The sequence below is a fragment of the Hemitrygon akajei genome, chromosome 26 (genome assembly GCF_048418815.1).
Source record: "Hemitrygon akajei chromosome 26, sHemAka1.3, whole genome shotgun sequence".
NCBI classification, from domain to species: Eukaryota; Metazoa; Chordata; class Chondrichthyes; order Myliobatiformes; family Dasyatidae; genus Hemitrygon; species Hemitrygon akajei.
The window spans coordinates 31,080,049-31,105,978 of record NC_133149.1 but is presented as its reverse complement, the minus strand read 5'-3'; the positions used below and the strand labels follow the sequence as shown (position 1 = coordinate 31,105,978).

The window sequence follows — 25,930 nt, the reverse complement described above, 5'->3', positions numbered from 1 at the left end:
GCAACTTATCCTTCAATTTCAAATACAATACATTCTTGGATTAGTGACAAATACACATCTGATTGAGTACGAGGTAGTTCCTTTTTGGTGAGTATAATTAAGAGGTAAAATCAGCATCTCTATCAAATGGAGAAGAATAATCCAGGAGCATAAATTCACAAATACCTAAAAGTAGTAGTACTAGAAAATAAGGACAGAGAATGTGCAAACAGTCTACTTGGATTCACTTCCAGAGAAATAAAATTTAAACTTGTATGGAGCCTTGGTTAGATAGACCACTCTGTGCATGGTTCAAGTCAATATATTACACAAAAACCTGACAATTGAACAGTTAATGAGAAAACAGGATAGAGGCAATGTGAGAAGATGATAGACTTAAAGGATAATGCCAAAAGTGAGAGATATATGCACCAGGAAAGAATATTACGCTAAAAAAAATGCACGAGTGATCTCATCAACACTGATAAAATTACGCATAGTTTAAAGAAAAAGTGTTGAGGAAACATCTTGTGGAACAGCAAAACCAAAGACCATAAAATAATAGTTACCAATATAAGAAGTTAACATTTCAGGCAAAGCACTTTTACACAAGGGGTGCTTAGAATATGATACAAATGAACAGAAAGTGTGCTGGGGATGAATATATTAGGAGCTGTCGATGATAAGCCAAATAATTTGATGAAGGAATAAGTAATAAAACGGCCTGAAGGAAAGGGCTACATAAACTGGGTGGCAGGTGAAAGCTCATTCTAGGTCCTACCAGTATACATTTTAAGAAATCTAATTTAGCTAGATATTCTTACAAATCTCTTTGCCAATCTCTCTCATTGACAGGTTGAAATGCGATCCCATGATTTATATTGTGAGTTAGTTTCTGATTCTGATTTGTCTAGCTTAATCGTATCAGGCTTGTAGCTTTACCTTCAGAACAGGGATTAGTTGGTGCAGTAAGTCCAGGGCTTTCACAGTAAAACCCAGCTTCACAAGGTAAACATTCTGACATATCAGACAGTGCTTGGATATCAGAGAAAGTTCCTGGTGGACATGGAGTTGGTTTCTTTGATCCAGGACCTGGGAACAGCACACTTTAAAATAATAAGAAATTCAAAGAGGAAAAAAGAACACTTATGTCCTCATGTAGATCACAAGTAAAATCCCCAGAACTATGGGCACTTTAATGAAATGTCTGTTCCAATAAAATCTGATCTCTTACATTTAATGCATTATGAACAGACGTATTACTGAAAAAAGATCTAGTGTTTTCCTGATGTATATGACGAATAAACTCTTCTTGGGCTTCCTTATATTTCCATGGTTTCTGGAAGGATTGTGAAGATCCTGAAGAAATACCAGATTAATACCATCCACAAACCTGTAAGGAAGCTCAACTCACAGCTCACGCAGGTCAAAGATGACCTGGGACCCAGGACGGCTGGCGTTTTACAAGATTCCCTGTGAATGTGAAGCAGCGTATATCAGCACAGTGGAAACCTACATCAAGGAGCACAGGAGGTGTATCCATTTGGGTTACCCGGAGAAATCAGCGGTAGCAGAACATTGCATTTGCAATGGTCATTGGATTGACTTCGACAGCGCAAAACTACTATGCCGCATCGATGGCTTTTGGGACCGCCTGGTGAAGGAAGCCATTGAAACAAAACTAGAGGAAAAGAAGTTTAACAAAGACGAAGGTCTTGCTTTAAGTAAGAATTGGAAATTGATTGTAAACAAGGTGGGAGAGTGGACACCTGATTGGATGAGGACTAACCAATCAGGAGGGACGGACAACGGGGGTATAAATTCCACCGGAGTAGACATGCCCAAGCATCATCCCTGATGAAGGTGGCAGAGTACCCGGCTGGGATCCCAAAAAGAGTTTGCTTGTTACCATTACCTTTTTTGAATTACTGCATTGTTTTCAGATTGTGCATCAGAGTAATGACATCTGTTAAACTTGTCATTTGTTGTGCCTGACACTTGCACACAGTCCTTGAGTGATCTCTGAGCAACATGGAAAATTTGGTTGTTTAGTACGTGAGGCAGGCTTCCATGTTGGATTGAAGCCACCAGGGTCTGAAATGACACCACCTGAAACAGTCAGTGTTTTCAGCCTGGGAGAGGGCATAGGTCCTTGAATATAAGAAGACCATAAAGCAATGGAAATGGTTTAAAACAATACCATCCACAAAAAAGGGTTACTAGTTCACCAGTTTTATTTGTTTAGGGGTGGGGATTTGGGACGGGGTGGTGAGTGAGAGAAAAGGGGAGGAATTTAAACACTTTCCTGAGCTAGTCAACATCTGCTGGTATTTTGGGTGATCTGTCAGGTATGGAAGTTCCCTCTGGCCAGGCACTAAGCTTCCCCCACCATACAATATGATCATGGCTGATCTATACTAGCCTCAGCCCTTTTTCTAAAGTACAAAATTTGTAGATTTATTATTAAAGTATGTATAAATTATACAACCTTGAGATTTGTCTGCTTACTGGCAGCCACAAAGCAAGAAACCCAAAAGAACTCATTTAAAAAGGACCATGCCCAATGTGCAGGGGGAGGGGGAGAAAAGCACAAATTCTACAAACAATAAAAGCAAGGAAGAGCATTCAGAACAAGAGTGAGTCCAGAGCAGCGGGAGCAGGACACAGCCTCAGCCCTGAGAGCAGAGTAAACATCACGGAGCACCCGACCCTTGCCTCTGGTCCTAACACTCTGTCTTTTCAGTCCACCTGGCCTGGTGTTTAAATTGTTCCCAGTGTGGCTTCCTGTACATCGATGAGACCTGACGTAGATTGGGAGACCGCTTCGCTGAGCACCTACTTGCCGTCTGCCAGAAAAACGGGATCTCCCAGTGGCCACCCATTTGAGTGGCCAGAGTCTTTAAACATTGCTTTTTTTCTCCTGGAAATACAGCATTTAAATGTCAGCTGGGGTTTGTAGGATGTATCACATGGTGACTGTAGTCTCCAGGCATTTGGGTGGTTGTAGACTAATTTACCAATATTCTTAATCGATAAGTAGGCCCAGACTTCTTTCTTTGGGATGACTGGGGGAATAGGAACCAGTGAGTACATTGCTCGTACGTCATGGGAAAGCTGACCTTCCTTTGCTTGTTTCCTTTTACGTTTGTATTTACTGTACTTACCACAGTAAGAACCTCGGGGACATATATTACCGGTGATACCATCAGTATTCTGTGGTTGACGAGCTCCTCCTGCACAATAATATCCTGGGCTACATTTCCCACTTGGTTCTGACAAACCTGTAGCACAGAGAAGGTAGTGTGAGTAAGAAAACAACAGAATCTACAAGTTACTATAAAATACAAAACAGCTATCTACCAAAATAACACAAGGTAGTGTTCTGGATCAAAATGCTTGCTGTCAGTGTTGAGGTGCCTGGTAAGTATGAAATTAACAATTTGTTTTATCCACCATTGTAAACGTGCTTGTGTTGTCCAAAGGAGTCTTAAACCTAAACACAGCCTCCTTGCCGACATAACTTTGATCGATATATCAATTGACATAACACCATTACTCATCATACAATGCTACGTCCCTGACTCTATTGTATGAGTTGTTTGTAGCAGTCAGTCAGCTTTGTAATCACTTAAGATCTTTTAAAGAAATCAATTTTTGTTGCATATTTGAAGCAGCCAATTTGTTTTGAGCTCAAGAACAAATGAACAATACTTTTGTTATGAATAATTCAGAAAATAGTTGTTTCGAGACAATCGTTGTAAATCATTAACTGAAGAGCCTGGTCAGAATATAAAATATTACCGCATTTTAATTCAGTTGCCTAATAATTATAGTGTCCGTGTTCATTATACTTATGTTGACAATAATCACCTGCTGTTGATCTCAACTTTTTTTTTATGATGAGTTACCTGCTCTCAGTTTTCCATTGAAAAGCTTAGCTTTTCCCCAATATTGTCTAGGGTCAAGTCCATTGTTTGAGACTTAACCTATTTTTGAAAGATTCTGGGATAAGTCTGCACCAACCTCCAGCCAATGACAATTGACACCAAATATGCAAGTGGTATGAAGTGCTGAATACAGAAGATATGTTAAACCAACCTGAGTCATTGCAGTAAGCACCTGGTGGACATGGTATTGGCTCAACACTACCCTCAGGACAGTAAAAGCCTGGCTGGCATTTTCCCCCTGTAGCTGTTGCTGGACAAAGACAGTTTGCAGTTGTGTAGTTATCAAGGTCAAATGGCTGGGCTGTCCAAGCAGCTGATACACAAAACCAGCCTAAAGCAAACAGAACATGACAGAACAAAATTAAACTTCATCAAGCAGCATTACAGTCAAAGACAAATTCCACCACCTTTCTCTAGTATTCTTGTTGTGTCTGTGCAACTTCATATCAATTAGATAAAAGCACGCATGGGGTGGGGGGGGGGGAGAGACATCAATACACATGCATAGACAACAGATCAATGTGCATTGGTAAGTTAACACTCCATAGGTAGTGCTAAGGTGAGTCACTGCTCCAAAAGAAATCTATCCATATATTACAATTCTGATGGTAGCAATTGTTTTTCTTCCTGTCCAAATTAGCTAAAGAAAAAGCTGGATAGATGAGTGAATAAAGAAAGACATGGCAAATGGTGCATCATTTGGCAAAAATAAGAGGTCTCATTCTTTGATAGAAAAATACAAACATAAATTAAAAGAGAAATGGAAAAATATTGGTGTTCAGAAGGATATGGCTGCCTGCATACATTGATCATTGTACAGCAAACAATTCTGAAATCTGTTAGAATTGGAAATGGTTCTTAAATATAGTGGGGAATCTGGTTTTGGGAAATAGTCGCCATTAGCACCTACCTCATATTCTCCTATCAGAATCGTATTAATACAGGACAATTTGAAAGTGTAAACTGCAGCTCATACAACTAGCAACCTCTAAATATACTAATTACATAGACTGCGGTATAAATGTATACATTGCTCTGTTAAAACACTGCAAATGTAACCTGACAAAGTCTGCTACTGCACTTGAATAAGTTAAGAATTTCAGAATACCAGAAGCAAACGAACTGGCTCCGTTGAACCAGCTAAATTTTAGAACATTTGGCTAAAGACACAAGAATGTTAAATACCATATTAAACATAAAGTATACTGCAGATGCTATGGTCAAATCAACACATACAAACAAGCTGGATGAAGTCGGGCAGCATCTGTTGAAATGAGCAGTCAACATTTCGGGCCGAGACATTGACTGCTCATTTCAACGGATGCTGCCCGACCTGCTGAGTTCATCTAGCTTGTTTGTACGTGTTGATTTAAATACCATATTATTACTTTGAAAAGTGGGAGACAAGGGTAAGCAGAGTCATCCATGTTTCAATAATGAGCCCCAGTAATGAAACAGAAAACATAGGTATGATATGTTGAGTTACATGCAGTGTTGAGAATAACATGGAAGATTAGTGGTGTGAGCGGAAGTGCTCATCATTCATAAGCGACACCCATTGTCATATCTCTCTGTTAATTGTCAATATTCTTTGTCAGCACCAATAACAGTCAATATACTCTTCACACATTATTCCATATACTGTATACTTATATTGACTGAATAAAGGCTTGACTATTAGACCCTCCTGATTCCAAACGGTGATTGGTCCACAATATTTTTCTCTATTGCAAGAGAATTAGAGTACAAGAGCAAAAATATCTTACTGCAATTAAGTAGACCACATCAGGAATATTGTGTACAGATCCACTCCACTTACTTACATGAAGAGTGCATTGGATATTCACTTTATCAGTTCTTGGCATAGAATACTGTGACATATTGTTTTTTTTAATAAACAATGAATGAATGTCTGTCAGGTCAATGACATAACTCTTTCTTGGCTCGCAGCATGTGAGGTTTGCAGAGTAAACATTGTAGGTCTGTTAGTGACTAAAAATCTGTTAATGTCTGTAGAATGTCTGTTGATAGCTGGATTCCTTCTGCCTTATCGTTTATACAGTATGCAAACATTAATACCCTTTGTAAGTCCAAGGACTGTTATGTGTCCAGGTACTGGAAAATTAACAAATGTTGTGTGCTATGAGATAATGAGGAGTGACCATGAAAATGTCTATTTGATTTATGAAGACTGTGTTAAGGGCATGAGAATGAAAAAATAAAATCAAAGAGCTTGTCTGTCTTATGGTTGCTCTGTGCTTGTGAAGCTTATGCGTATATTGGGCTGTTTTTTGAATTTTCTTTGGACTTCACCCAGATCAGAATCACTATCAGTGCCTCGGGCCCAGAGATGGTTTCAGGAGTGAGTCAGAAATCAGAGCTCCCCCAACAACAGCAAAAATCAAGTGGTGACTAAGAATCGTAAGCCCAGAAATCTTTGACTTGCTACGTAGTATTTTGTGTGGTTTATTTCTGCTTTCTATTTTATGTTAATAAATTAGGCTCAAGTTACTTTGTTGTGCTTCTACACATATTACATCTCCTGGACTTGGGGATTGTTGTGTCTGATCAACCCAGACTGCTACAAAAAAATCATCTTATGAAGACAGATTAAGCAGATTGAAGTTTACTGAATAAATAATGAAAGCCAAACTTATTCAAACCTATAAAGTTTTTATGGAATTTCCAAAGGTAGAAGCAGGGATGATATTTCCCCTGGTTAGGGTGTCACAGCCTCAGAAAATGGAGTTGTTACTCAGGACTGAGATGAGAAAAAAAATGATCCACAGTTTAATAAACTGTTTGAATTTATTTACTCAAAAAGATTAAGGGGGTTCAAACATTTATTCAAATCAGATATCAATATTGAGGGAAGCAGGAAAATGACACTAAAAGATCAACCAGGATCTCATTGAAAGGCAGAACATGCACAGAGGAGGGCCACATAAGGAGCACTAACAGAACTGCTTTGAATCGGTGAACTGGACTGCATTCAGGGATTCATCTTTGAATCTGGATGAGTATGCTGCTGTCGTTACCAAGTTCATTAAAACCTGTGTGAATGAGTGCGTGCTTATGAAAACTTGCTGTACATTCCCAAACCAAAGGCTGTGGATGGACTGGGAGGTTTGTCATCTGCTGAAGGCTAGATCTGTGGCATTTAAGTCTGGTGACCCAGGTCTGTACAAGAAAACCAGGTATGACTTGCGGAGGGCTATTTCAAGAGTGAAGAAACAATTCCGAGCGAGGTTGAAAGTGACTTCAACTCTGGCAGAGTTTTCAGGACATTACTTCCTACAAAGCGAAACCCAATAGCATGAATGGCAGTGATGCTTCACTACCAGATGAGCTCAACGCCTTCTATACCCACTTTGAAAGGGAGAACACAACTACAGCTGTGAAGATCCCTGCTACACCTGATGACTTTGTGATCTCTGTCTCAGAGGCCAATGTTAGGCTGTCTTTAAGGAGGGTGAACCCTTGCAAGGAGTCAGGCTCTGATGGAGTACCTGGTAAGGCTCTGAAAACTTATGCCAACCAACTGGTGTGAGTATTCAAGGACATTTTCAACCTCTCACTGCTACAGTCAGAAGTTCCCATTTGCTTCAAAAAGGGAACAATTATACCAGTGCCCAAGAAGAGTACTGTGAGCTGCCTTAATGACTATCACCCAGTAGCACTCACATTTACAGTGATGAAATGCTTTGAGAGGTTGGTCATAGCCAGAATGAACTCCTGCCTCAGCAAGGACCTGGACCCTATCACCAAAATAGGTCAACGGCAGACACAATCTCCATGACTTTTCACACAGCTTTAGACCACCTGGACAACACAAACACCTATGTCAGGATGCTGTTCATCGACTATAGCTCAGCATTTAACACCATCATTCCCACAATCCTGATTGAGAAGTTACAGAATCTGGGCCTCTGTACCTCTCTCTGCAATTGGATTCTCGACTTCCTAACCGGAAGACCAGTCTGTGTGGATTGGTGATAACATCTCCTCCTCGCTGACGATCAACACTCGTGCACCTCAGGGGTGTGTGCTTAGCCCACCGCTCTGCTCTACTCTATACCCATGACTATGTGGTTAGGCATAGCTCAAATACCATCTATAAATTTGCTGATGATATAACTATTGTTGTTAGAATCTCAGATAGAGATGAGAGGGCATAAAGGTGTGGGATATACCAGCTAGTGGAGTGGTGTCACAGCAACAAGTTTGCACTCAATACCAGGAAGATGAAAGAGCTAATTGTGGCCTTCAGGAAACACAAATCAATCCTCATAGAGGGATCAGAAGTGCAGGGAGTGAGCAATTTCAAGTTCCTGGGTGTCAAGATCTCTAAGGTCCCAAAATTTCAATGCAGCTATAAATAAGTTAAGACAGTGGTTATATTTCATTAGGAGTTAGAAGAGATTAGGTTTGTCACCTAAAACACTCAAAAACTTCTACAGATGTACCGTGGAGAGCATTCTGACAGGCTGCGTCACTGTCTGGTATGGGGGGGGGGGGGGGCACTGCACAGGACCGATAGAAGCTACAGAGAGTTGTAAAATTAGTCAGCTCCATCTTGTGTACTAGCCTCTGTAGTATCCAAGACATCTGCAAGGTGCAGTGACTCAGAAAGACAGCATCCATTATTAAGGACGCCCATCACCTAGGGCATGCTCTCTTCTCATTATTACTGTCAGAAAAGAGGTACAGAAGCCTGAAGGCACATGCTCAGTGATTCAGGAACAGTTTCTTCCCCTCTGCCATATGAATCCTAAATGGATATTGAACCCATGAACACTACCACACTTTTTAAATATATATATTATTTCCATTTTGCACTGTTTTTAATTTATCTGTTAATATATATACTTACTGTAATTGATTTACTTTTTTTCCTTTCTATATTATCATGTATTGCATCATACTGCTGCTGCTAAGTTAACAAATTTCACAACCAATGCCAGTGATAATAAACCTAATTCTGATCTCATACTCCAAATACTTCAGTTCCTCATGATTCACAGTTATCTTTTGTGCATTATTATACTGACCTCACTACTCAGTTGAAGACTGGTGATCACAAAGAAGCATCATGCTTATTTGATACTTCATGCCTTTGTGGACAAGTAACATGGATCCTCAGGTTTGCAGACTTGCTTCAGATGAATCCACAATCACTAAATGGGTGCAAGGAATTTTAGGTGACCCACCCACTCACTGATTGTAGCTTGCACTAACTGATGAACCACCTGCATCTCTTAAAGGGGAGGTGTGTGCTAAAGGCAATCATTGTGCTGTTTGTAGTGCAGAGCAGAACAGATCTGAATGCTGGCTCCACATTTGATTAATGCTCTCAATAATACATAAAATCTTATAGCTGCACATGCATGGTTGGAGGCAGTAAAATAGCAACTAGTCCCAGCCACTGGAAAATATACTACTGCACTCATATTTATCATTATGCCAGCACTCACATTTCTTCCACTATATATTCACTTTCAGCAATCAGTTTAACCAGAAATGCATGAATTTTTTTTTTCGATACCAAGACAATTTTGATACAGGTTCCCCTGGAATCACTGCTAATATCTGAAGTTGAAACAATACACCTGAATCTTTGTTAAATAAATGAGCATTTTTGAAGATATCTGCATATATATAGCTCTCCCACAATACTCCACTGAGTTATCAGGCCTTGATTGTATGAACACATTTTGGAAGAGCCATTGAGTCCACAATTTTCTGACTTGGAGACTGAATCTTTGTAAGATGGTGTTGTGGTAAGCTGGGTGAAGCACTCACCTGCTTTGCATTTTCCTGATACAGTGGCGAGCTTTTCTTTCTCACAGTAGTGCCCTGGAGGGCAGGGCAAACAACTGTCCAAGCTTTGAGTCATTGATTCAGGGTTGTAGTAGCCCCTCGGACAGGGAAATTGTGTAGCATGTTTTGTTCCTGGAAATAAAGAATAGAACTCCATGTTTCTGTTACCAATATGGCCCAGAGGAATTACTATATTGAATAGGCAATAAATACTTCATCAACTAAGCAATTAATAGCAACAATGACATGCTGCCTTTAGTAATTATCTAGCTAAAATGTACTCATCTTATCTTGTTTCAATATAACATATAATAGTACTTAAATTCTAATTCATACCAAACAGCAGTGGAGGGCGGAGCTTAGTCAAGATGGCTCTAAATGGCAACTCCTTTGCTTGCATCTTTGGAAACAGCTCTATTTCCATCTTTAATATCACTATTTTTCCTTTTCAGGGTTCTTTTGAAGATCCTGACCTGGAGTTACATGCTGACTACAGTTCTTTGCAGGAATGGGACCCGCTCACGGGTTTCACGACTGGCCATTACCCAATATGCCAAGGGCACAGCCTAAGAGTTCGGCTCGCCTTTGGAGGCCTAGGACCTCGGGGCTCTGGAGACGGGTGGATCGAAGGTCAGTGTCCTGGACCGGTGTGTCGTGGAAGCTGGAAGGTCTTTGGCTGTGTGCCCAGAGACCTGAACTCTTTGGGTACAGAGCTTGGAAAAAGCGATGCAACAGAATTTTAACATCGTAAATCAGTGAGTTGTTCGTTATATCACCCCTCTCGCTGAGAAATGAAGACATTCCTTTCTCTCTTATTAGGGAGAGAGAGAACCTGTGGTATGTCGAATACCGGGTGAACGAGTAGTCTTTGGAGTACTGCAAGTCTGTGTCTTTGCTGTTGCTTTTGCTGCACGTTTGAGTGCTCGGTGGGGGGTGCTGATGCTTTTTTTTTGCCTGTGGGGGGGGGGAGGAGTCATTGCTTGCTGCCACTACATGCAGGAGGGAGGGGAGCTGGGGGGACTTTGGGGTTCTAACATTTAACTGTCATTCATTCTTTGGGGCACTCCTCTGTTTTCGTGGATGGTTGCGAAGAAAAAGCATTTCAGGGTGTATATTGTATACATTTCTCTGGCATTAAATGTACCTTTGAATTTCACCAATTACACAGCTTTTCTTCTCAGTTCAGTCTGACAAAGCTTCTAATATGATGAGCAAGCTCTTTGACAATCAGGTCTTTCCAGTTAAATGAGCTGGCAATATCAATAACCCCATGACTAATCAGAGTGCAGTGCCTCAATGAGGTTCAAGTGAACAATCAACACAGATGGCTTACACTCATCTCAAATGCAGCCAAAGCTGTTTTCCCATTACAGACATTAAATGAAAAAATGTGTCATTCTCACCATTGGGACAGTAAAATCCTGCAGGACAAGGGAAGTCAGTGTAAGTGGTGCTATTCTCTGGACAGAAATATCCCAAAGCACAGGGGAAGCAGCTGGCTTGTCCGCTTAGGTTATTATATGTTCCGGCTGGACATGGTATGGGTTGAGCAGTGCCTGTTGGGCAGTAATGGCTGACAGGACAAAGACCTCCACTGTCATCTGAACCTAAAAATAGAACACCAATATAAATACAAATCTGTAGATGTTCTTCTTTAGAAATATCTGTATTGCCATCTTTGCTTCTTTTGACACTGGAAGAGTGTTTATCTTGGATCAACTAAGAAAAAAGACCTCTCTTTTTGGTTCATTACATCCCAAAAGAATTAGTAAAGGTTAAACTATAGAAACAATGGTCAAGCGAGAAATAAAGTACTAACTGTTTGTGTCAGTGATGTCTTCGCGTGCGGATTAAGATGCAGTAGAAATACTGTATGTTCTTCAAAATAGATACTATGTTATCTGCAAGTCAAGAGCCTTAATCTTGATGCACATTCAATTTTCACACTCCTGCTAGAGATGGCTTGTTCTGGTTATTGCTGAGTCTCATTTTATTACAAAGCAGGAACACCATTAGTTTCCCATTAGTGCCTTCGTATGAGTGTATTACCAGATCCATAGGCTCAGCTCCAAGGTTGGCAGACTGTCACGTATTATGGAACCATACAGGGCTCAGGTTGACATAATATTACAATATTTATATATATTTATCATTGGGAAATATATTAATAGATAATAAAAGAGATTAAATTATTTTAAAACAAAGTTAACAAAATACATTTAAACACATGGAGTTTATACAGTACTGAAACAGACCCTTTGCCCCAACATAATCAAAACACATCAAGTAAAGCAAATAATTTTTAGCAATGCAATTAACCTTCCCTCAATCCCTTTTGGGGTCTGGAATTCCCCATCATATCTGTCTTGGAATAAAAATCAAGAGAATTTGTCCATGCAAAGAATCTCAGTAAGATTGACCTCCTGAATTTGGCATTGTCTAAGATTTTTGCTTTTGATTGTGCATGTGTGTGAGATCTAACTGTTCAATGACCAAATGCTATTTGTTCCAATTAAAACGATTCACAATAGATAGTGAGATCTGGCCTACTGGATTGTAATGTCGCAACATGCTCAATGAAAAAGGCACAAAGTCAAGAGGGAACAGCTTGTCATTGTCAGAAGAACATGGTAAACTCCCTCAATGACTATTGTCCAGCAGTACTTTCAACCACTGCAATGAAATGCTTCAAAAGGTTAGCCATGAAGCCTATCAACTCCTGCCCAAGAAGCAACTTGGATCTGCTCCAATTTTCCTACTGTTACAAAAGATCAACAGCAGATGCCATTTCATTGGCTCTTCACTCAGCTCTGAAACCCTGGATGATACATCAGGATGCTCTTCATTGACTACAGCTCAGCATTCAATACCATTGTCCCCTTGACACTCATCTCCAAGCTTCAACATCCGGACATCAGTCCCTCCATGTGCAACTGTATCCTCACTTGCAGACCCCATTTAATGCAAGTTGGCAATGACGTCTCTTCCACATTCACCACCAGCATACTTGCACCACAGGGCTGTGTGTTTAGCCCTCTGTTTTACTCACTTAATGCCTATGATTGAGTGGCTGTATATAGCTGCAGCGGCATATTTAAGTTTGCTGATGACACCACTGCCATTGGCTGAATCAAAGGTGGTGATGAATCAGCATATAGGAGGGAGACTGAAAATCTGTCAAGTGGTGCCACAATGGTAATCTCTCCCTCAACAGCAGTAAAATCCAAGAGCTGATTATTGGTTACAGGAAGAAGAAACCAGAGGTCCATGAGTCAGTCCCCATTAGGGTAGCAGTAGTGGAGAGGGTCAGTAGCGTTACATTCTTTTGTATTAACATATCAGAGGACCTCTCCTGGGACCAGCACATAAGTGTCATTACAAAGAAGGCACAACAACACCTCTACTTTCTTAGGAGTTTGTGTAGATTTGGCATGTCACTAAAAATTTGACAAACTTCTATAGGTGCACAGTAGAGAGTATCCTAACTGGTTGCATTGCAGTCTGGTATGGAAACACCATTGACCAGGAATGGAAAGGTCTGCAGAAAGTGATGGATATGGCCCAGTCCATCACAGTAAAGCCCTCCCCATCATTGAGCACATTCATATGGAGCACTGAAACAAGAAAGCACCATCCATCATCAAAGACTCCCAGCATCTAGGCCATTCCTTCTTCTTGCTACCAACATCAGGCAGGAGGAACAGAAGTAAGAGGTCCTACACCACCTGATTCAGGAATAGTTATTACCCTAAAATCATCAGGCTCCTGAATCAGTATAACTTCAATCTCTACTATGAGCTGATCTACAACCAAAAGTTCACTTTCAAAAACTCATGTTCTCATGTTTGTATTTTTTATTTGCTCAGTTTGTCTTATTTTACGTATTGGCTGTGTATCAGTTTCTGTCTGTTTAGGTATAGTTTTTTGTAAATTCTGTTGTATTTCTTCTTTCCTGTAAATGCGTACAACAAAATTAATCTTAAGGTAGTATATGTAATATACATACTTTGATAATAAATTTACTTTGAACTATGTTTTTCCTTGATTAGAATGTCAGATTCACAAGATCATACAAATCACCGATTTTTAGTGCGATGCATTTCATTTGGTACAGAGGCAAAAAAATAAGGAAATGTACTTGTCAAACATCAGAAGGATTTAGTTTTTGTCAATGTTTGTCAACTTCAATACTTGATCAAATGCTGCTGTTTCCCATTTATTATGCAGGATTGTTGAAAAGATTGGATTAAAGTTTAATTCTTCTTTTTTGTTTACAGTTCTAGAAAATGTAATGCTTTATGGATGATGCTTCAATCAACATTTAAAAATCAATTTACCCAGTGGTGTTGGTGTTTTGGCATTACCCAAGCAGAAGAAGCCAGCCTCACAAGACCCTGAGGGTTTCACCAAGCCTGTAGATCCACAGTACATTCCGGGACCACATAATGTACAGTTAGATGCTACTGACAGATATAATCTGTGATACAGAAAAATGGATACAGACAGAAAACTGTCAGTAATACAAATTGATCTCAGTTTCTTGTCAAAATACAGCTGCAATTATGCCCACAAAATTACATATTAAGAAGTAAATTCTATAGGAACGGCTATAAACTAATCCTACACTAGAACTAGATTACACTAGACTACACTACACTAGATTTTGTGCATGAACAAAATTATCAGGACAGAAATAAGCTTTTAAGGACTTTACTCTGTGAAAATCTAAAACGAATTTAGGAGGGAAAATTTAGTCCAAACATAGTACTTACTGGTCAGAATATGTACCCATTGGGCAGGGCAGAGGAATACTTGTGCCTGATGGGCAATAGTGTCCCATTGGACAGGGCCCTCCTACACCTGTACTGTGGTTGCCATCTGGATTTCCAATATTGACGCCTAAAGACAATTAAATGCATGATTATTTTGTAAGCATGATATTCCAGTGAATTGAGAAAGCAGCTTTCTGAGTTAATCCAGGGTTGCTTTCTGATTATTTTCACATTTTACCAATCATGTGAATTAATTACATTCTGATGCAATCCAACAAATCATAAGGTAGAAAATGAAATGTTATGCATATTAACCTAGCCTAACCCGAGCACTCTACATAAACTTAATTTCATGGAAACAATTTTACTTTATGATGAAATAAACTAAAATAGTACAGTCACTGTTTGCAGAGATACAAATGTCACCACCTCTAACTGGATCTTGGTCACCAAGAAACAAACAAGATCAACTTTGGACTAGCCTGGTTTAAAACAAAATGTTTTAGTCATGCACAGACTTCCGTGTTCCCTCAGCTGCAATTAGACAAACTCAAACACCCAATACCACCCTCTTCTGGTTTTGCTATTAACATAACATTTTATTGGCAAATGGCCCATTTCTCCAATTCAGTAAATGTTCGTGTCTACATTGAAGGCTTTTTTTCTACTCCAGTTTGGGTTGATACGTGTGCATGATCTATTAAATATCTGCAAAGTGCCTCCAGATCTGCCTAATGAAATAGGATCAGAATTAAATTGAAACAAATACTCAACCCGTTAAGCAGAAAAATCCTTGGTGGCAGGATCCAGTTGGAGCTCTTAATCCCCAAGCATCACAAAACATCCCTATAAAATAGAAATGAACAGTTGAGATATTGATAGTATTTATTCTTCAATATCAAGTACTTTGCACAATTACCTCCAGTCAGTTATTGAGGGTAAGTAATGAAGGACAGTGTGTCCAACTGCTCTACTTAGAAAAACCTTTTCATTCAGGAATCTAATGCCTACTGACTCATTGATCTAATAGAAACAAAATAGTAAGCATGCTTTACAATTCATAATGCATGTACTATTCTGCATATGCATATTGCAAATTCTGTACAATGTGAAATGATCTTGTACTGATCAGAGGCAAGTATTTCACACAAAATGCTAGAGGAACTCAGTAGGCCAGGCAGCATCTATGGAAAAGAGTAGAAAGTAGACATTTTGGGCTGAGTTACTTCTCCAGGACTGGAAAGGAAGGGGAGAAGTCAGAGTGAGAAGGTGGGGGGGAGGGGAGGAAGAAACACAAGGTGGTAGGTGATAGATGAAACCGGGGGGGGGGGGGGGGTGAGGTGAAGTAAAGAACTGGGAAGTTGATTGGTGAAAGAGATAAACTGCTGGAAAAGGGGGAATCTGATAGGAGAGGATAGAAAACCATAGAAGAAAGGGAAAGGGGAGGAGAACCAGATGGAGGTAATAGGTAAGTAAGGAGATAAGGTGAGAGTGGAATAGTGAAGGAGAGGAGGGGGAAATTACCAGAAATTCAAAAAAATCAATGTTCATGCCACCTTGTGCTTCTCCCCTCCCCCACCTCTTACTCTGACTTCTCCTCTTTCTTTCCAGTCTGGGAGAAGGGCCAGGAATGTTGACTGTTTACTCTTTTCCATGGATGCTGCCTAAGCTGCTCCAACATTTTGTGTCTGTTGCTCTGGATTGTCAGCATCTGCAGATTTTCTCATGCTTAAGAGGCAAATACTTGTTTGTAGAAATTGAAAATACCACTAAATGCCCAGACCAACATAACTCTGGAATAGCAAAGGCAATAGTGGTATGGGCTGCTCTTTGAGGGCAGGGAGACACACAACTTGGGAAAGAGTGGAAGAGTTTTACTCTGGACTCAACCATGCATGACAACTCAATGGCGACATTGTTCTCTACAAATCAGACCAATTACCATATGTAAGATATTCCTGGTTTAGATCATACTGGGTCATACGGTGCTGAACAGGAAGTCATTGTTGTGTAAGATTCAACTTAGATCATGGATGGCTATGCATGAAGAGGATCAAAGGACATGAGATTAGTATGGGGAAATGATGCTGAGCTGGAAGACCATCAATGATTTAATGGTTAGTGGAGCAGAGTAAGGAGCTGAATGCTTTCTCCTCTTATGTCCTTAATTTATCTGATGCGTGTCTGTGAAACACCTAATGACATCGTAGATCACAGGACATTCATTTATTTCAATGGCAGCAGAAATTGAAGCTTTTAGAAACAACCTATAACCTTGACTGGTCAATCACAGAGCAACTATGAGATTATTGTGTAGGGATTGTGATTAAGCCAGTATATACAATCATTTCCATTGTCACTTCAACGTCTTTTTACCTCAGGGTTTAGTTGTCATCAGCTTGGAAATTTGATCAGTGCTGTATCTTCGACGATCACAGCCTTCTGTAGATTATCTGTGAGCTGTACACTGCAAACACTTGCCCCTTAATCAGCCAGGCACTGGCAGTAGCATAGGATCACTTCTGGCGCTACATTAAATGGGCTACTTCATCTCATAGCAGGTGCCATTGGAAGTGTTCTTAGAAAGTGAGCACTGCCTCACTTTCCAGCTGTCAGTGGAGCAATGACGAGGCAGATGCATGCAGCTCCTGATGGCAGCTATCTAGGACCTGTTTCTACTAATAAATCAGTGTACAAAGCTCCACAGCTCAAAGACCTTTCAAATTTCCTCCAGCCTTTTTTAGGAGACCAGACTATCTATATAGCACTTGCTTAATGCACAATAAAAAGTGAAATCCAATTTCTTCACATACACATCCAATTTGGGAAGTTTTCTCCTGTTCCAGATCTAATGTTCATCTTTCCAGTCCAGATAAAAGATCTCAGTCCAAAACCTTGATATCCTTTTGCCTCCACAGAACCTGCCTGATCTAGTGAGTTCTTTCAGCAGCTTGTTTCCTTTTTCTCTCCTCATCCCACCATCTGTCCTCTCTGGTTTCTCCATTCTTCTTTACGCTTTCTGATTCAGCAAGTTGAACTGCTTTTGGAGACACGTGAGACTGCAGATGCTGGAATATGGTGCAAAAAAAGTGTTTTGGAAGAACGTAGCAGGATCAAACCAAATCTGTGAAGGCAAAGGGCTAACTGACATTTCAGATTGAGATCCTGTAACAGGACTGAAGGTACAGAAGGATGATAGTAGTGAGAAGGAGGGGTAAGAAAGAGGGGTAAGACAGAGGCTGGTAGGTGATAGGTAGCACTAGCAGAAGATGATGAGCAGTTTGAGTTAGGTCAGAGAGGTGGAGGGGAAATCTTGAGGCGGAGGCATTGCCTCAATAGATGCTGCTTGATCTGTTGAGTTCTTTCACCAGTTTAGTTTTGCTCTTAACTCCCAATGCTTTAACTAACCCGCAGTGCATTGTAGACACTGTTCCAGTTGGCTCAATCCTGTATTTGGATTATAAGTTCCTGGTGGGCAAGGCAGAAGATTTTTTCCCATGTTCTTTAAGCAGTAATGCCCTTCTGGGCAGGGTCTTACATCATGTCCTTTGATGCAATAAAATCCAGGAGGACAATCTGAACACCTCTCTTGTCCTACATTCAGAATAAAAGTAAACAATGTGTTTGGATGCTTGATAGGTTTAATCGATTACAACATTACAAGTATAAATAGTTGTCAGCCAGATAAAAGCATCACATCAATTCCCTATTCAACATCTTGTTTTCTATATTAATATCAGTAAACATCACATTTTAAAATTTCTATGGCTAAAACCAATAAATTCCATTCATTTAGCTGCTTACCTGTGGCATTGTTATAAGATCCATCTTCACATTGTATAGGCATTGTTGTACCCTCTGGACAGTAGTAACCTTTAGGGCACAAACCACCTGTTTCACCATCCAAAGGCCTTGAGGTCTTTGCTCCATTCTTACAATAAAAACCTATTGTAAACAATTAATATGAAATTCACGGAGATGTGAAAAAAGCAACTGAATTACTCCCACTCACAATAAAGCAAATTTCCTACCTGGAGAACATAATTCATTGGGATGAGTGAGTGCAGTTTGGCTGCAGGAAAATCCAGGTGTGCATGGAAGACACAAGGCAATATCTTGGGCACTTGTAAAGTTACTCCATGTCCCGGCTGGGCATGGGTTTTCAAAAGCATGCTTGGTTCCTAAAGGACAATAATAACCTGCTGGACAAATGTCACCAAATGGCATTGCCACCTACCAAAACAATAATATATCATTAGAAGAAATCTTCGGTATTGATCATTTTAAGCAAAGCTGAAAATCGACACATCAGTGTTTAGATTCCAGTTATATGTTTTTGAATGCAATGAATTAGAACCTGCATTTTGCAGCAGACTTCACAATCTCAACTAGTTGCACGTCCTAGCCAGTGACACACTGTTGAAATGTAGTCACTGATGTAGTGTATGCAAATATAATGGACAATACGCATATTGCAAATGCCCACAAGGGGCAGTTGTGAGATAACCAGTAAATCTGGTTTAGCAGCAGAAAAAAAACTGTTGGATGAAGGATCTCAACCTGAAACATTGACTCAATTTTCCTCTGCAGCAGGGGTTCCCAAACTTTTTTATGCCATGAACCCCTGCTATTAACCGAGGGGTTCGTGGACCCCAGGTTGGGAACCTCTACTCTACAGATACTGCTTGATCCACTGATTTCCTCCAGAAGTTTGTTTTTATTGCTAGTTGAATGGTAAATCTTTCTTTGTAATTTCTGCTGTTTGTGTTATACCACCTGACATGGCAAGTAGGGCCTCAGTTTGGTGCCTCAGTCAATAGACACTATTTTGTCAGTGCAGCATTCGGTGTCTGAGCTGATCATTGCATTTGAATCTCAAAATAAGCCCGTGAAACATTAACGGGCTGATCTGCTACTGAGATCTTTCCTGAGTAGAGGCCGCAGAGCAGTCTCCCACTCAGAGTCCTCTGCACCAGTGGACTCATTGTAAAGTCCAACAAAGCAGTGTGAATCTCCTCAGGCTGGGAAATCTGTCCTCTGAGCCATGAAATGGTAATCTCTCACTAGTAGCCCCATATAAATGAACATGAGTAATCGGCTGAAGAAAGGCGAGTGGAGATGTTTAATTATTTGAATTGATTTAGTTAGATTAATTATTTGTGATTAAGAATGTATTTTTTCCCACCTCAAAAACTTTTTCAATAATTATAATGATTATTTAAAACATTTTTATTATTTGTTTAACAGGTTTGAGGGATTTGCATTGTGAAGGCCATCAGCATCGCTAGTGAGCTGTAGATGAGGCCTGGCCGGTTGTCAGAGCCTTTCTGTCAGTGCAGCTTGTCAGGTGTTCAGAGGGACCCTGCACTGTATTAAGCAACGCTGACATGGTAGTAGCCAACTCTTCAGAGAAACACTGAATCCACAACTGCAATGGGGGAAGCATCGTGGGCCAGGGCTTAGATCACCAACAACCTTCGGCAGCCAAAAATCTATCATAGAGACATCATGCTCCAGCAGTAAACATTAATACTTTGAGTTCCTTGAACAAAAACTCTCAACAATGTTTCTTCCAAATTCATTTGATTGAGACCAAATGTTAGAGGTGGGTACAATTAGAATGTTAAAAGGACATTTAGACAACTATATGGATAGTAATACACACAAAACAGTTAACATCAACTGTTTATTCCCTTCCATAGATTCTGCCTGACCTGCTGAGTTCCTCCAGTATTTTGTGTTTTTACTCTGGATTTCCAGTATCTGCAGAGTCTCTTGTGTTTATGATTAACAACATGGATAGGTAAGGTTTAGAGCAGGAGTTCCCAACCTATTTTATGCCATGGACCCCTACCAGGTTGGGAAGCCCTGGTTTAGACGGATATGAGCCAAACAGGTGGAAATAGGGCTAGCTCAAGTAGACAATTTGGTTGGTATTGACGAATTAGACTGAAGGGCCTGTTTCTGTGTTGTTTAACTTTAGAACTATGACATGTTGGACAAAATATGTCACTATAATCATAAGAAGATTCTGCTGAATTAAAATGTCTGTCACACCAAATAACGTATCTTATAGAAGTCAAAATTCTTTTGAAAATATAATATTGAATTGGTATTAGTTTAACTGTGTTGACTCACTGGAATGGAAGTATTGGAACCTCCAGTACAGTAATAACCAGGCCGACAGGGTCCTTCAGGCGCAGAAAGACCTACCACACTGCAGTACATCCCTGGGTCACAAAGTGTACATGAGCTAATGTCTGCTGCTCCTTCCTGATGTAAATAGTGTCCCTGAAATGCAAAAAAAGGTAGTAAAACTTTTGAAAACATATTTTAAATATTGTCATTCCTGCCTAGCATCACATGAGTGTAAATTTAGACGTGAGTCTAAAGTGTAAATTTCTGATGTTCCTATTTGATACAAAACAAAACCCCATCTCATTACCTAAGTATATGTCTGTTTTACCATAAATCTCTCTTCTTGGTGTTGGCTGTAAAGCAGTGTAAATAAATATTCATTTTCAGAAAAATACAAAAAAGTTATTCTATTTGAATTTATGAATGTTGCCAAATGTAGCATAGCTGCAGTAAGTGAAGTTAAAAGTTCATGGGCTTTGTGTGTATTGTGAAACTGCAAATTGCCAGTTGTCACACCAATTATGAATGCACTGACACACAAAGGTAAAAATGAACAGACATATTCCTGTTTTCCTTTGGAGATTTCTTTCCTAAAACTGATTGCTTCTAGGGAATTATCAATCCCCTGAGGTTGAGACCTTCCTTTCATCAAATTAACAACACTGGATGGAAGATAAAGGTTGCATATTTTAGTGATAAAATAAATTGTAGCTCTCTATATTTTAACAATTGCAAAAATGCATATAATTGTACAAATATATCATACAAAGTGCACTCACACACTAATTATACATAATAAAATAATTTGCAGCAATGTATGCAATTTTGTTCTTCCTTTATTAAAATATATTCCTGGTCACAGGATGTGTACTAATGAGCATGTGTTGTTTGTGTACTCTGGTGTTGGTTGAGTGTTCATCTTTATGAAATGCTGTTGGTAAACATTTCAATTGCCTTCCTATTATTGGAGTATAAAAGTTGCATTGTTTGCTGTGTAACCAAAACTATGTAGTCTGAGTTTGCTATTTGCTATGCATGTATCCAATTGAATGTAGAAGACAATGGTGTGTTAATGAGAGGTAGCTAAGAGATGTAGATTAGAACATGATTAAGTCAATAGGTAGAAACAATAGTGGCGGATGTACTTGTGAGACGCAACTGTAGACCGATTGGATATGCTAATGCAACTAAACCAGGAGATTGCTATAAAAAATGCTATGTACAAGGATCGGTGGGCAATCAGCAACTAGCTCAATGACTGTCTCAGCCTTGATTTGCAAATTAAAGTTTAACCCTTCTTGAAGAATCTTCTGCATCTGCTGGTCGTTTGTGGGGCACGATAAACCATGACACTATCCAAACAATATTCCACCAGATCATGCTTCTGGGACTTTATGTAAGTGGGTACTAATTCAGCAAAAAGGTCACATATAGCCAGCTAGTTAGCCACTGGAACAGTCGGTGATGTACTTTCCAAATGTGAAGCTACAGTTATCAGCATATTTTTAAATTAAGAAATTCTCCCTGGTCAGGAACACAAAACAAAGTATACAATAATATCACTATAGTACACTTTGCCCCTTTCGGAGGCAGAGTACAATAATCTCATGCACATTTCAATTTAGATTAATTTAAGCAGGTATAATGAAAGGAAACAACTAAAAAAATAGCTGCAAAAAATTACAACTTAATCCATTTAAAAATAAACAATTCCTACATCATTCACGAAAGACATAGTACAATTAAAACAAATTGATATTTTAACTCCATAGGAGCCGCATAGTTAAACTATTTCTGACAAGGGGCCTTTGGATGTTTCAGTTGGTGAATGTCTTTGGATGAGAAATTTTGTGTGAAATGAAACCCAGATATAATAGGTCAGATTAATTAGAATATAAAAGCAAGGATGTAATGTTGAGGCTTTATAAAGCACTGGTGAGACCTCACTTAATGTATTGTGAGCCATTTTGGGCCCCTTATCTTAGAATTGATGTGCTGAAACTGGAGAGGGTTCAAAGGAGGCTCACGAAAATGATTCCAGGATTGAATGGTTTCTCATATGAAGAATGTCTGATGGCTCTAAGCCTGTATTCACTAGAATTCAGAAGAATAACAGGTGACCTAATTTAAACCTACCCAACGGTGAAAGGTCTTGATGGAGTGGATGTGGAGAGGATGTTTCCTATGATGGGAGAGTCTAGGGCCAGAGGACACAGCCTCAGAATAGAGGAATGTCCTTTTAGAATGGAGACGAGGAGGAATTTCTTTAGCCAGAGAGTGGTGAATCTGTGTAATTCATTGCCACAGGTGGCTGTGGAGGCCAAGTCATTGAGTATATTTAATGCAGATGTTGATAGATTCTTGATTGGTGAAAGCATGAAGGGATACAGAGAGAAGGCAGGAGATCGGGGCTGAGAGGAAAAATGGATCAGCCATGATGAAATGACGGAGCAGACTCGATGGACCAAATGGCCAAACTCTGCTCCTATATCTTATGGTCTTCTTTTCAGTTGTTCAAAATGACTTGAAACACTGATCTAGGAAAGCCCTCTTTAGAAGTCAATGAATGCCGCACTCTGAATGGGAGAATAAGATACTTCTCATCAATCAAGGACACTCTATGGACATAGCTTCCTTGCAAATAGAAAAAAACTCATTTGAGGAGACCTTCATAAAACAGTGACAAATGTTCACCATAATTTACTTATGTATATAGGCTTAAAAGGCTGCATGGTATATGCCTGTTTTTGTTTCCCTTCATCCATCTGCTATAAACTTCAGTCTCTACGTCTAATGTCACACTGCCTCATTTTTCCATCGGCCCTGCTTATGTTATCCAATGCAGGTGACTAGTCCACAGAGATAAAATACTCATCCTTGAGTTTTAACTGATAACCTCATCTCATCTTAACTCTGCAAATTCCTCTATTCCAACTACCCTTCTCCAAAATACTCAGGTCCTTCAAGTCTCTGTGTCCTTCACTAGTGTAATCATCTTGGGTTATTTTTCTACATTAAAGCAGTAAACTAAATGCACTTTGTGCTGTGCAGTATGGTTCATTATCACAGGGAATCTATGTTTTGATCTCTGTAATTCTAACTGATACTCTCAGTTATCTTCCAAATTACAGAGTGAAGTATGAGTACCGATGGAAAACATGATTTGAATGCAGGATATTTGTACTGTTCCATTTATAACACAGAACTATGAAATATGACTGTTTTCTATAGTTGTTGAAAAAAAACTTTTAAATATTTGTTTGGTGTACAAGAACCATCCTTCCCTCTGCATAAACATTGCTCATGAGCAAAGAATTTCTGAATTCTGATTCATTCCAAAACTATCTCCTTTCTTGCTCTTGCTAAAACATCCTTAGACTTAGCAATACAATAACAAACTCACCACAGGGCAGGGGATGGGCAGAATACTCCCAGGAGGGCAGTAGTGTCCTTGCATGCACAGTGGAGGAATGACCAAGCCTGTCTGGTTACAATACCTTCCCTGGGAACAAGTTAGACAAGAAGACTGCAGAGATGCCTATGAGGATCAAACCAAGAGAGTGGATCAACTTTTAGATTATAAACTTTCATTACTGAAAAGACACAATTTCAAAGCATTGTGTCAATGGAATTCATTTTTATTTTCTTCTACAAATATTTAATACTGTTAAGAAAATGTACTTGATTGTCTGAATGGTTTAAGTCAGCTCTTATGGTATTCCAGTAGCTTCTCTGGAGCCCTTTTAGAGAAACACTATCTCTGCAACTAATTGTGTACGAGAACAGGAATGGACTTGCAAAATTAGAAAACAAATTTAAAAGGCAGCAATAAAACTTTTCAATCCATTATCTTGCTTGTTAGTTGATAAAAGTCTGTCTTTGGATTTGAATTTCATGTTAACAGGATACAGCATTCAGAGCTGCAGTAATGTGACGTGCTTACAACTATCAGGCTCTCCAAACAATTTCATCCTGAACATCTCGAGTTTCCATATGAAGCTAATAATGGCAAAATTAATGAAATGTTGGAACATATTCCACCCTCTGTAATTGATATGACAGATTAAAACACGGGGTTATGCCTGTGTTAAAAATTTCAGGTCTATCATCTAACACTCAGTAAGCTTCAGAAGATCCAGGTTGAAAGATTTTGCAGGTTGTGTCCTATTGGGTGAAGGATGGAGAACTTGAGCCACACACACCGATTGAAAAGTGCCCAGTGGGCAGGGCACAGGGCTTTCTGCTTCGACACGCGAGTAGTGGCCCTCCTTAGTGCCATGCTGGGTTGGACTGCTGGCACCACCTGTGCAGAAGTAACCTGGTCTGCATGGTCCTGTTGGAGCTTGGGTGGTTAATCCAGAACAGTAAAGTCTGAAAGAGATGAATTGGTTTAGGTGAGCTGATTTTCCTCTAGTGTGCTTTCTGTTAGTTGCTTCCCAAATCTTATGCAAAATAAACTATTATTCCTTTGATCACTGCTTGGTTTAAAAGAGGAGCAGTGATGAAACTTCAATACAAATTTCATAATTATGTTAATTTTTGTTGAAACTATTTCCTTGTGAATACAGTAATACATTAAGAATGAATGCAAACGTTTGTTATGTGCCATGTATGACGTGGACAATCATGGTCTTTCCATGACCATGATTGTTCTTGGCAAAATTTTCTACAGAAGCTGTTTGCCATTGCCTTCTTCTGGGCAGTGTCTTTACAAGATGGGTGACCCCAGCCATGACCAATACTCTTCAGAGACTGCCTGGCATCAGTGGTCGCATAACCAGGACTTGTGATATGCACTGGCTACTCATACAAGCCCCCCCACCAACCACCTGCTCCCATGGCTTCACCTGACCCTGACCTTGATCGGGGATGGGGCTAAGCAGGTGCGACACCTCGCCCAAGGGTGACCTGTGGGCTAGCGGAGGGAAGGAGTGCCTTACACATCCCTTGGTAGAGACGTAGCTCCACTTCACCACCTAAGTTGCAGTCAAGATGTTAAAATTCAGCACCAATTGCTTTTATGTGGATCTAAGAGACAATTGACCCATTTGACTTCATACTGGTTTGACCGCTCCTCTGATTTTTTGTCTGTAATATCCTCCTGTCTATACCTAGCTGGACTGGATGCCAAGGGCTGATTGGATTGAAGGTCCCTACACTGCATGTACATTGAGAATTCTCAGTGGTGAGTAGACCTCAAGCAGAGCAGCATAATTGAAAATATAAACATAATTAAAAGATAAAATCATAAAAAAAAATTAAACACTAAGAAAT

General features: G+C 39.7%; 1 protein-coding gene across 6 annotated transcripts in view; it reads right to left on the bottom strand.

Moving 5' to 3' along the window:
• LOC140716828 (uncharacterized) overlaps nucleotides 1–25,930 on the bottom strand; it is a 394,334-nt gene that overhangs the window by 261,004 nt on the left and 107,400 nt on the right. For all 6 annotated transcript variants that reach the window (XR_012096375.1, XM_073029773.1, XM_073029775.1 and 3 more), the window contains exons 41-54: nucleotides 24,859–25,027; nucleotides 24,060–24,194; nucleotides 20,657–20,809; nucleotides 18,550–18,751; nucleotides 18,323–18,463; nucleotides 17,927–18,112; nucleotides 15,293–15,364; nucleotides 14,519–14,645; nucleotides 14,084–14,223; nucleotides 11,150–11,353; nucleotides 9,729–9,878; nucleotides 4,078–4,257; nucleotides 3,144–3,260; nucleotides 922–1,071 (exon numbers count right to left, since the gene is read on the bottom strand). Coding sequence is in view for 5 of the 6 variants with exons in the window: in XM_073029773.1 (XP_072885874.1) it covers nucleotides 922–1,071; nucleotides 3,144–3,260; nucleotides 4,078–4,257; nucleotides 9,729–9,878; nucleotides 11,150–11,353; nucleotides 14,084–14,223; nucleotides 14,519–14,645; nucleotides 15,293–15,364; nucleotides 17,927–18,112; nucleotides 18,323–18,463; nucleotides 18,550–18,751; nucleotides 20,657–20,809; nucleotides 24,060–24,194; nucleotides 24,859–25,027 (2,126 nt within the window). In the remaining variant the exon portion in view is untranslated. The remainder of the gene's footprint in view (nucleotides 1–921; nucleotides 1,072–3,143; nucleotides 3,261–4,077; nucleotides 4,258–9,728; nucleotides 9,879–11,149; nucleotides 11,354–14,083; nucleotides 14,224–14,518; nucleotides 14,646–15,292; nucleotides 15,365–17,926; nucleotides 18,113–18,322; nucleotides 18,464–18,549; nucleotides 18,752–20,656; nucleotides 20,810–24,059; nucleotides 24,195–24,858; nucleotides 25,028–25,930) is intronic.